This window comes from Microtus oregoni, unplaced genomic scaffold (assembly GCF_018167655.1).
Source record: "Microtus oregoni isolate MIOR12 unplaced genomic scaffold, Mior012 000032F_ref0000030, whole genome shotgun sequence".
Classification (NCBI taxonomy): Eukaryota; Metazoa; Chordata; class Mammalia; order Rodentia; family Cricetidae; genus Microtus; species Microtus oregoni.
Window position 1 is genome coordinate 26354856 of NW_024543091.1, and position 12079 is coordinate 26366934.

Consider the following 12079-nt stretch of genomic DNA (forward strand, 5'->3'; position numbering starts at 1 on the left):
TCATCAGCCGGATTCTAGCACAAAGCACAGAGAGCCTTGGTCTGTGAGCCGGCCCTGATGAGCACAGCCAACTGCGCCCACACATCCTCTAGTCCCTTAGATGTGACTGCTTTAGATGTTAGTTCACAAGCCGCAGACGTAGCTCAGAGGGCTGGCAAGGGGGCTTGGTGGGTAGACGCACTTGCCACCCGGCCCGATGGCCTGAGTTCCATCCTTGGGATCCACATGGTAGGAGAGAATCAACTCCTGCTTTTGACCTCTGACCTCTGCATTTGTGTTGGGGCATGCGAGTGCTAACTAACACAAACTCACCCACACAAACAATAAATAAAAATATAAAAGCAAGTCCCAGAAAAAACGGTTACCCTAACTAATCAAAATCTAATAAACTCGTTGAAGGAAACCCAACAGCTGTGTTCAAATACTTGCATGTTTACCTTAAATGTGCAAACTCAGCAGTGAGATTTAAAGACAGACAGAGGTAAACAAGAGGCAAGTTAAAAAATAGATTCCAACTGTCTATAAACAGCCCTTGTGATACTGCCAGGCAAAGCCAGGACAGGCTCCCTATGGACACTGCCTGTTAACGGGGCCCAGAACAAGTTCCTGACAGCTCAGTGGCTGCCACCCTCGCCGGCTGAGGACAAGATGGATTAACCTGGGTGATGTGTGGAGCACTCAGAGAATGCAGAGCGGCCATCCAGATGTTCCAGGGACAGCAGCTGTCATTACTGTTATCTACACTGCCGAGGCTGCTGTTCCTCCAGCACAGAAGACATCCAAACGAGTGTCAAACGACCCCACCAGAGAGGACATACACAGGATAGGAATATACATGAAACAGCCCCGGGAAGTCTCTAAACTTGGGCATTTTAGGATGAGCACTGGATGGCAGGTTCCTGACCTCTCCCAGGGTGACACTCACAAATAAACGTTCCTCAGTTCAGAAACTCGGAGCTGAAGAGATGCCACCCATGCTGCTTCTGCAGAGGACAAGGGTTCAGTTCCCAGCACCCACACCAGGCAGCTCACAGCCAGCTCCATGGGGATCTTACACCCACTTCTGGCCGCTACCAACACTGCACTCACATGGTGCACATACATACAGTCAGGTATACACTACATACGTGTAAAATTAATCTAAAAAGTAAATAGTAAGCAAACAAGTAAACAGAAACTTCAGGATTTCACGTCTTCAGCTACAGTTAGGTCTGATTTAAAAGGTGAGGAATAGCTGGGGGTATAACTTTGGGTGGTAGAGTGCATGGCAGCATATGAAAGTCTTTAGCAAGAAAGAAAAGGAAGTGGGGGAGGAGGAAGGCAGGAGAAAGAAAGGGTAAGAGAGGTAAAGAGAGGGAGGGAGAGAGGGAGGAAGAAAAGAAGAGAGGGAGGGACAGATGGAAGGAGGAGAGGAGGGAAGGGAAGAGGGAGGAGGGAAGGCAGAGGGAGGGGGAAGAGAGGGAGGAAGTAAGAAGCAGAAGAAGGGGTCAATGATGGACAATGCCCCAGTCTCTTCCTGGAGAAAGCATACCTGCACTGTCGCTGGTTGCAACATCAATTCCATGGGTGAGGATGGCATTCAGACACTCTAGGTTCCCTTTGGATGCCACAACATGGAAGCTAAATGGGAGAGAACATCTGTTATGCCATGGAAACTAACGAAGGCAACAGTTCATGGTGCTAGAGATGGCTCAGGGGTTAAGGGCACTGGCTGCTCTTCCAGAGGACCTGGGTTCAATTCCTAGCATCCATACAGTAGCTCACAACCATCTGCAACTACAGTCCCAGTGGACTCAACACCCTCTTCTGGCCTCCTTGGGTACCAGGCATGCATCAGGTGCACAGACATACATGCAGGCAAAATACCCATGCATATTAAAAAAAAAACGTTCTACTAACATCATCCTTTATTTAACACACACACATATACACATACACACATGCGTGCGCACACACACACACACACACACACACTTGTTACAAAGGCTTTGTTTTGTGAGATTGCCTTTAGAGATAGAACGTTTTTTGGTTCCCAAATCTGAAATGCTTAAAAATCTGATTCATAAAACAAGCCAAGGCATTCCAGAAATACCTCCTAGGCATGAAATATTTTAATATCCAATAGCTTTAATAAGAGCTGTTTAAAATGTTATTATATAATATCATTAGCCCTGTAATTTATTATTCTATCAAAACCCTGGTGCTTGAAATTGAATAAAACACACTTGAATTTTTCCTTTTGTTTGTTTTTGGCATGTTTGTATGACTGATGCATGCATGCATGCACATGTGTATGCATGTGTGTCTGTGTGTGCACATGTGTATGTACACACGGGCACACAGAAGCCCAAGGCTGACTTTAGGAGTCTTCCTCGATCAGGCTCTGCCTTACAGAGGCAGGGTCTCCCATCTGAGCCCAGGATTTCCTGAGAAGGCTGGTCTGAGCAGCCAGCCTGCCCAGGGACCGCCTGTCTCCACTTTCTTAGCCAGAGCTCAGGAAATGATAGGCAGGTGGCCACATGCACCCAGCATTTCCACGAGTTCAGGGATAAGAGTTCTGGTCTTCGTGTTTGGGTGGCAAGCATTCATTCTCTAAGCTATTTTCCCAGAACCCATACTAAAACATTTTTATTTATTTATGAGATTATTTTGTTTGATTTAAAATATATTGGAACCGCCCAAAAAATAAAGGTACAGAAAAGGGTTAAGAGCAAAGCAGATCAAAGGTTCTCTCTCTTCAGAGTTAACAGCCTAACCAATGCTTTCTCCTTCTGACAGTGACTAATGGAAACACAGAATTCCGCCCGTGTCTGAAGTTTCTCACAAGCAGGCCTCATTGACCAAGCTCCCTAACAAAGTAAGTCAAGCCTGTTAAGATGCTAACCTCAGGCTAGAGGGCTCAGCGGTTAAGAGTACTTGTAGGCATTCCTCCTTCTGGCCACACGGGCTCCCATTTGCATGTGTGTAACATACATGCATACACATCAAATAAAACCTTTTGTTAAAAAGACAAGCTATATCACTTTGAGGCAGGACTGACACCCTCTCCCCCTCACCGCTCTCCCTCCCCCCAGCTGTATCTAGGCTGAGCAAGGTATCCCTCAAACAAGAATGGGCTCCAAAATGCCAGGTCAAGCACTGTCTTCACTACTCTCTGTAGATTAACATTTTTAGCCCATGTAAGTCCAGTATTGATTCTCTCCAGTCTGCGGTTCTTTGCTCACTCAACTGCAAACCCAGTTGACACAAAGGTGACCATGTTTTACTTTCTGTTATATCCCCAGACACCCGTGTCAGAAGTCACACTCTCAAATGTCTGCTAAGTAAAATGCCGAGAGACAAAATCCAGAGCAGCTTGCAAATTCCCTTCCAGATATCACGTCCCTGCCGTGTGACTCTAGCACTATTGACAGGTGAGACGCAGACTAGAGAGCAAGCCTTCCTCGGGGCAGCAGGGCTGCCTTCGGCTTAAATCAGACAGAGGAGAGGTGTCACGAGACAAATTCCTTCTCCATTTTAATAGGACAAATGCACTTGGACCATGAGCATCATTCAATCTCCCTGAGACCCGGAAGAAATCCACTGGACTCCGAAACACACCTTATGGCCCTTTGGAGGCGGTAGCGCCTCCTTCTCACTAAGGTCCTTAGCCTCCTAAGGTTATGTCTTAGGAAATGCCAGTTTGAGGGTCATTTTTCATCCTCAGCTCCACACTTTGGAAGACTGTGGTCTTCAAAACAGTTGACACAGACAGTGCGCAAGATGGCAGGAGGTGTTGCCTACGCTGCCCCAAGCTATAAATAGCAGGTGTACTTCAGGAAGAGGACATGTCAATCATAGAAACATATGCACAGACCTGTACATGAAGCATGAGGAAGCACTTTACAGAAATAAATACTCCTTTGCTACTAAGAGTTCTTCTTCTTCTTCTTCTTCTTCTTCTTCTTCTTCTTCTTCTTCTTCTTCTTCTCCTTCTCCTCCTCCTCCTCCTCCTCCTCCTCCTCATCCTCATCCTCATCCTCCTTCTCCTCCTTTTTTCTTTTTGTTTTTGGAGACAAGGTTTCTCTGTAGCTTTGAAGCCTGTCCTGGAACTAGCTCTTGTAGACCAGGCTGGCCTCAAACTCACAGAGATCCGCCTGCCTCTGACTCCCAGGTGCTGGGATTAAAGGTGTGCACAATCCCCACCCAGCAAGAACCTATTCTTTTTAAATATATGTAGTGTGTGTATCCGTTCATGTGTGTGTGTGTCCCCGTACGTGCGTCTGTGTGTGTTAGCATGTGTATGTCTGTGTGTATCTGTATATATGTCTGTGTGTGTCTGTATGTGTGTGTGTTCATGTGCTTGAAGGTATCTGGAGGCCAGACGAGAGTGCTGGATCCCCTGGAGCTGGAGTTACAGGAGGTTATATGCTGCCCAGCATGGATATTTATTTTTGTTGTTGTTTCTTGTTTTTGTTTTGTTTTGTTTTTTGAGGCAGGGTTTCTCTATGAAACAGCTCTGGCTGTCCTAGAACTCACTCTGTAGACCAGGCTGGCCTCAAACTCACAGAGATCCTCCTACTTCCCAAGTGCCAAGATGAAAGCATGCACCCCCACTCCCCAGTGACATGGATATTCTTGCCCACTGAGCTTGGTTTCTACTACCACAGCCACCCCCAGTTCCTTTCTGGAGCCACAACAAATTCAAATACTTGTTGCTTTTTTTTTCCTTAGTAGAATTTCAAAACCTTGGGACTAAAGCAATCACTTTGTAGTTAATTATACTGGCTGCTCTTGTAGAAGACCCTGCCCACTTCCCAGCACAGCTATCTGTACCTCCGATTCCAAGGATTACAACCCATTTTTCTACTTCTGTGGGCTCCTGCATTCCTATGGTGCACATACATACACTGGGGCATACACGTGCGTGTGTACATGCATACATACACACACACACAATTTTCAAAAGTAAAAATAAAAACAGTGTTTTCAAAATAAAATTATCCTTTAAAATTTAAAATTAAAATTGTTTTGCTACTAGAGATAACATAGAACGTACATCTGTAACACACTAAATAAATATAGAATGCTTTCATTAAAAAAGAATATATAGTACATATTAATAAAAAGGAAAGCATTTGCCATGTGAGCATCAGGAAGAAGACTCCTTCCTACAAAGACCTTCCTGGAAGACTAACAGGACACAAGTGTTCACCCCTGACCCCAATTCTGTATGGCTCGGTCAGTTCGGATAATCTCAGGACTGAGCTCTGACCAGAGAGCCCAGCAGGTATTCTAGCAACCATTCCAAACCCTGGAAGGAAACAGTCGCACTAAGGACTTCATTGCTCAACATCTTAGCACTGGGGAAAGAAACTAGAAAGACACTCACTTGTAGAGATTACATTTTACCATCTGTATCATGAGCCACATCAAATTGCATGGAATTAAAACAAAATAGAAAAAAATAAAAATAACAATAACTTATTTCCTGTAAATAAGAATGCACTCGGGAGGCCGAGGCAGGCAGATCTCCATGAGTTCAAGGCCAGCCTGGTCTACATCTTGGTGAAGTCAGCTAAGGCTACACAGAGAGATCCTGTTTCCATGAAAACAAACAAACAAATCAGAAGGCTGCTGGATAAATCTGACTGTGAAGCCAATAGGTTCCCAGCTTTATTGCTGTTAAAACCTTCTGAATGTGTAGTCACACTTTGCTCTACTGAAACATTATACATTCATACATTCCAAAGTCATAATCGGCATCAAACAATAATGACCAACTTCCTAATATTCACTTCTATATTTAACATTGGCTTCCAACTATAAGTTTTCGAAAGGAAAAAACCTTGCAAGGCTGAGACAGGGCTTTTAGGAAAGGGAACTTTTCACCCGTGGTGCTGGAAGGGCTCCCAGCTAAGGCTGCAGAGGCTGTAATTAGAGCCTTAACAGAGTCAGGATCTGCCCTTTAACCCAGCTGCTTCTGTTCCTCCAGAGGAAAATGGTGCAGATCTGGGACAGGAGGGGGAGAGACCTCTGGCTTAGAGGCACACAGCAAGCTGGGAGTCAGTTCACCCACAAAGGAGGGGGGGGGCTCCCTAACCATGCCTATCCGAGGCACACTAGGTATTCCAAAGATCCTTGCTTTTCTGCCCAGTCTTGTAGAAACTAATGATCTAAATGAAAAGCTCAGATTGGGGCTTGGAGGAAAGGATGGTGTCCTTTACAGAATGCGGCAAAGGAATATAAGAGAACGCTGGGGCCCTCCTTCAGCTCAGGGACTCCTGAGGTCAGAACAAGCTAGAGACGTTCTGCAGACATCAAACTGCTTCTTCTACATGGCTGCTTCAAAGATCGAATACAAGGACTGAAGAAAAAACCCCAAAGAGCAGAGGCTGTACATAACCTCAGCAGCTGGACACTGGGAGGTATTAAATGGAGGACAATCAGAACTAGTCCATAGTCCTGGCTCGTAAAATCACAAGGGGAATAGCCACAATTCACAGGAGCATTTGGATCCCAAGGCTCTACCCAGGCCCCAGGGACAGGGCAATACTCACGCTGATCTGCCTTCCACATCTAGCTTGCCTGGATGGACGCCCTTTTTGGCAAGGATGGAGGACACTTTCTCCACATCCCCCCTTTCAGCAGCCTTCATCAATCGGTCATCGTATTTATTCCACTCTGCTGATTGCTACAAAACAAACAAATGAAAAGGATAAAGGAACATGCTAGTCACATTGCATTAGTCAGTTCTCTCAAAGAAGAAAGGGGAAAGGGGGAGAAGCCCTACACAGTGCATCATTCCATTTCCAGCTGTACCCCAAATTTCTTTCTCTCTGCTGTGTTTCACCAGAATAGAAGAGCATTTATTTACTTACTTACTAACTTATTGGAGACAGGGTTTCTCTATGTATCCCTGGTTGGCCTAGAACTTGCTATATAGATCAGGCTGGCCTTGAACTCACCTGTTTCTGCTTCCTGGGTGCTGGGATTAAAGGCATACAAAGCCTTTCCAAATATGTGACTCATTGAGATGTCTATTTACCTTAAACTTATAAGAAAATGTCTGTTTCGCATGTTCAATATCCTGTTAGCTATCTCTGGGGCAAAGAAAAGAAATTAATAATTACTGACCACCCGCCCCAAGTCAGGCACAACGCCTCAAGACCAAAGAGCTACAATTATGAGATGCTTTTTTTTTATTTATTTATTAAGGATTATAGCGGACAATGAGGAATACTGAGAATGCTTTTTTTTTTAAAGAGACCATTGTGCCTCTTTTTTTTTTTATTTAAGATTTATTTATTTAATTAATTTGTTTATAGTGTTTACAGTGCATGTATGCCTGCAGGCCAGAAGAGGGCACCAGATCTCATTACAGATGGTTGTGAGCCACCATGTGGTTGCTGGGAATTGAACTCAGGACCTTTGGAAGAACAATCAGTGCTCTTAACCTCTGAGCCATCTCTCCAGCCCTATGAGATGCTTTTAACAGAAGAAAGGAGTCAGCATCAAATGACTTGCATGTTGTAGTGGGGTCTTGCTCTGACTGTTCCCTGTTCCCTTAGGGCTCATCCTTTCACAGCTGTCTCTGGTTACTATTTCCCAGCACCCTTAGATGCAATGGAATGCCATGTGTACTGTAAGACACTACAGAATGCCTCCTATTTCAAAGGCATTGTTAGAAAACAAACAATACTGTATTGTTAGAATACAAACAATATTGAATAGAATAAGAAATAAAAACATACACATTAGGATAAAAAGAAACTTTTATACAGGAAAAAAACTAAAGAAGAAAGACTATAAAGCACTACCTTTTGTTGTTCTTGTTTTAAAGGGACAGGTGCTCCCTATAGCACACATGCTAGCCTCAAACTGGGGCCCATTCTCCTGCCTCAGTCTCCCAAGGCTTGCACCACCACTGCCAGCAGGTTTTGTACTTTTGCAAAAACTTAGCGCATATATAGTTAAAAGGAAGATGAAGGTAATTTCAAACCCAGAAGGAAGTAGCACAATAACACCAAGGTTATATCAGCTTTGATCAGACAGCACACCGTGAGATCTCTTCTCAGTACACAGATGTGCCAAAACATGGAATGAGAATATAAACATCTGGGGCTAGAGAAACGAGTCAGTGGTTAAGAGCACTGGCTGCTATTCCAGAGAATCCAGGTCCAATTCCCAACACCCACATGGCAGCTCACAACTGTCCAGTTCCAGAGGATCTGACACTCACACAGACATACATGTAGGCAAAATACCAATGTACATAAAGTAAAATTATTTTTAGAAAGAAAATATGCTTACATATATGTGAACATCTAAAGTGTGGATATGGTATAACATTTAAAAAGGAGACCAAGAAAGAGTTAATATTGAGTGATAAGATAGATGTTTTTAAGCACATAAGAGTTAACCTTTTAAGATATCATATTGAGGATGGAGAGATGACTCAGAAGGTGCTTGCCACCAAGTCTGACGACCTGAGTTTGTTTCCCACGTCACACGGTAGAGGGAGAAGACTGACATCCCCAAGTTGTCCTCTGCCTTCTGCACATGAGCTATGCGTGTGCACACTCTCATGCGTACACACACAAAGTTTTTAAAAGCTGGAAGGTGGTGGCACACGCCTTTAATCCCAGCACTCAGGGGGCAGAGACAAGAAGATCTCTGTGAGTTCAAGGCCAGCCTGGTCTACAAGAGTTAGTTTCAAGACAGGCTCCAAAGCTATAGAGAAATCCTATCTCAAAAACAAGCAAACAAACAAAAAACAACAAAAGTTTTTAAAAATGTAATAAATATTATATGAATTCACTGCTAAATCCGTACTCAGTGTTGTTTCTGTAACGCCACAAGATCTAAGCATTGTCACATAATTGGCAAAGTCAATCAATACTCAGCCCACAAAACCCACTAAACATTTAACCAGAAAAAACATCAACTTCCTAAATTTCTATAGTAAATCCTACCAGTTGACTCATGAAGTACTTGAAAGAGAAAATGAAAAGATTGAATGTGAAGACAGATGTAAAAGTTTAATTTCTAATTCACTTCCTTTAACTCACTTTATTTTAACAGACCCTGGTTTCGGCACCTAAAGACTTCAAAAATGATGTACTAAGGTTAAATTTAGTAATCAATCCATCTCTTCTAACTTCAAAAATTCAAACTGTCAACATGGGAATAAAGTCTACCCTCTGACTCAAAACCTGAACTACAGCTTAGGTACCCCCTCCCTCTCATTTCAGAGCAAAGCAGCCTAGCTCCAGGTTAGGTGAGCAGCAGTGGATTTAGAGGAAGAGACACTGGGCTGTCAAATGCCCGGATGATTAGGTCATGCTCACCACACAAATACCTGCTCTAAACTGATTAGTTTATCCTTAGACTTAAAACAGCCCGGATCCCCCAAGGAAACTTGCTGGGCAGAAAACAGCTCTGCACAGCCCGCAAACTCCAAAGGAAGGCTTTCACAAACAGAAGAAGAAAGATAATTCAATGTGACTAAAGTCTCATGCTAGTGAGTGGTTCTAAGCCTGACTTCATCAAGCGCCGCTCCCAGCTCTGGTCAGTTAACAGCTCTGCCGCCCAGTTACTAGCATTCTAGCTTGTGCTGTTTAAGCCCAGAAAAACAAAGCTCTTGTCAGTTGCTGTTGATACGGTGGCAAACCAGAAGGAAAACGCACAGAGGCGTCGTTAGTAAGACAGAGCACTTTAAAAGCACACGGGAAGCCTGTGTGCGGATCTGTCCCACAAGGTACCTACTGTGTGCTTAGGAGCACAAGAGAGCCAACAGTTCATCATAGCCAGGCTTCTGGTTCCTGTTGCGACCGTGACCAACCCTGCATTAAATTACAAATCTCATCTGTAGACTCCTTGCAAGGGCCTCGGCCCCTCACATGCTGGGCTGCATGTAGCTTGAATCTCCAGACTTATTTTCTTCATCTTCTGGCCCCTTCTCCACACTCATGAGGCTGAAAACTTCTCCTTGCTGCCAGGCACTGAAGGCAGAGCTGCCCGAGTCAGGTATGTAACTCCTCCTCTTTCTTCCTCTCTCGTGAGCGGCTGGCTTTAAAAGTCGTCCTCTTTCAGGGACCCCACTGGAAGACACCCCACATCCTGCTTCATCCACACAGCAGCCCGGGCGCTGCTGTGCAGGCGACTGGCCACCTCCAGAGTGACCGGTAAACAGTGTGTGGCCTGGAACCATCAGCACAGTTCTATTTTAGATTCCATAGGACCTGACAGCTGGGTGATAGAAAAGGGCCAGGAACTTGTTGTCAATGCATGCCTTCCCTCTGAGTAACCAAACCCGGGTCTCCTGGGGAAATGACTCAAGCGCATTGTGAAACGTGCTGACCGCATCAGTACAAATCAGTGCAAGTGTGTGGGGAGGTGACCGGGAGGAGCACAGACGGATCTGGTTGTTCAACGACACAGTATTTAGAGCTGGTTTCAATCTTACGGTCATCTAACACAGAGTTTCACTAGCCTAGACAAACAGGATATACAATTCTATTTAAAGCAAATGTGTCATGCTTTCATTTAAGGAAACACACACACAATCACCCCACTTTGAATGTTAGTACCCCTAGCAGGCTTGCTCTGCATACAACCAGGTTTCAGCTTACAACTGCTGCCAGTCTGTCTCCTTGCATGTCAAACAAGAAGGGACAAGGGCACTGCCAAGACAACATCGTGGTGAAGTCTGTGCCATAAATTTTAATTTAAAAATTTAAATTTAACTCAGTGCTCTGCATTTCCAAACTAAGTGCCCTGCCTGTTAGATTGAGTACACACTGTATCAGTGGAAAGTCAAATGATCTGGATTCGTGGATAAAAGCAAAACACAGAAAAATAAATTGATTAAAACTGAAGGAAACCAATCTATCCGGAAGCCGAGCTTCATTATAAACACAGCTATGTGGGCGGAGAAAGGCAACAGCCCCCCTGTGCTCATATTCCTACAATACCAAGATTCCCCATATTACCTAGGCTGTTCCGTCCTCCAAGTCCAGGGTGGTGGTTGTGTGTGTGTGTGTGTGTGTGTGTGTGTGTTTACTGTGTTCTACATATCACAACAGCATGAGGATGATTTATATATTCTCTAAAAACACACATTCAGGAAAACTGCTGGTTGGAATGTGACAGATACCAAGCAAGGCTTAGAGGAAGGAGGTGACTGTCCCACCATAGATCACGCTGCCAGTTAAAAATGCTGCATGAACTTCAACAAGGAACCGGTTCCCTCCGGTTGCAGTATAAACCATGAGGCCCATATTCTAATTATAAAGCATACATGGCCACACACCCAGATGAATTCTTCTGAAAACAATGAGGTGCTTTCCTCCCAGAGCACAGGAGATACCAAGGGGTTGTGTGGCCCCAGAGACTCCGCCCAGCCCACTCACTCTTCAGGGGAGATCTGGGCTAGAGCTCAGCCCCCCCCCCTCCGCCTTTGGGGTAACAAAGCAAGCACGAGGAGGCTGAAAGGACTCTCCAAAGATACATTAGGGGTTCTTGGCTCAGGAGACGGGCTGTGTGCCTTTTGCAGACGGCTGCCCCAAAAGCCACAGTCCCATCCCTAGTCACACCCCCTCCACAGAGGCTCCCTAAGAACCAGAGTAGAGCCCTGGCTCTGCTGCCCCTGGATCTGGTGGGGTATTCCCTAGCTCCCACGGAGTGACTCTCAAAATGTCATGTCCCCAGAAGCCTCACAGACCCCTGTATCTGAGCGTGCCCCCCTCACTCCACCCTATCCCTCTAGCAAGTCCCAGGGACCTTTCTTCAAACTGTAGGCATCTCCTACATCCATCCCTTCCCCATCCCCCACGACCCCTCCAAATCTACTACACAGCAGAGGGCTTTGTTCTTTTTCCTGGGGCCACTGGGTTCCTATTCAGGGTAGGGAAAATTCCAGTCCCTGAATCCTCTCTCTCCCACACTCCCCATTAACTACGCAGGATCCACACTGCCCGTGGCAGAAAGCTGTGGGTGGCTCAGCTAGTTGCGAGTGGGTCCTTCACTTAACAAAAGATTCTTCTGGGCCTCCCCTCAGGTCTGCCCGTCAGACTTGGAAGACCTCTCTGGGCCCTCA

General features: G+C 45.2%; 1 protein-coding gene across 3 annotated transcripts in view; it reads right to left on the reverse strand.

Moving 5' to 3' along the window:
- Uaca (uveal autoantigen with coiled-coil domains and ankyrin repeats) overlaps positions 1-12079 on the reverse strand; it is an 88212-nt gene that overhangs the window by 32578 nt on the left and 43555 nt on the right. For 2 of the 3 annotated variants that reach the window (XM_041679672.1, XM_041679671.1), the window contains exons 2-3: positions 6540-6673; positions 1532-1620 (exon numbers count right to left, since the gene is read on the reverse strand). In XM_041679672.1, the coding sequence (XP_041535606.1) occupies positions 1532-1620; positions 6540-6673 (223 nt within the window). Of the gene's footprint in view, positions 1-1531; positions 1621-6539; positions 6674-9747; positions 10189-12079 lie in introns of those variants that run through there. The other variant, XM_041679673.1, reaches the window with a different exon arrangement.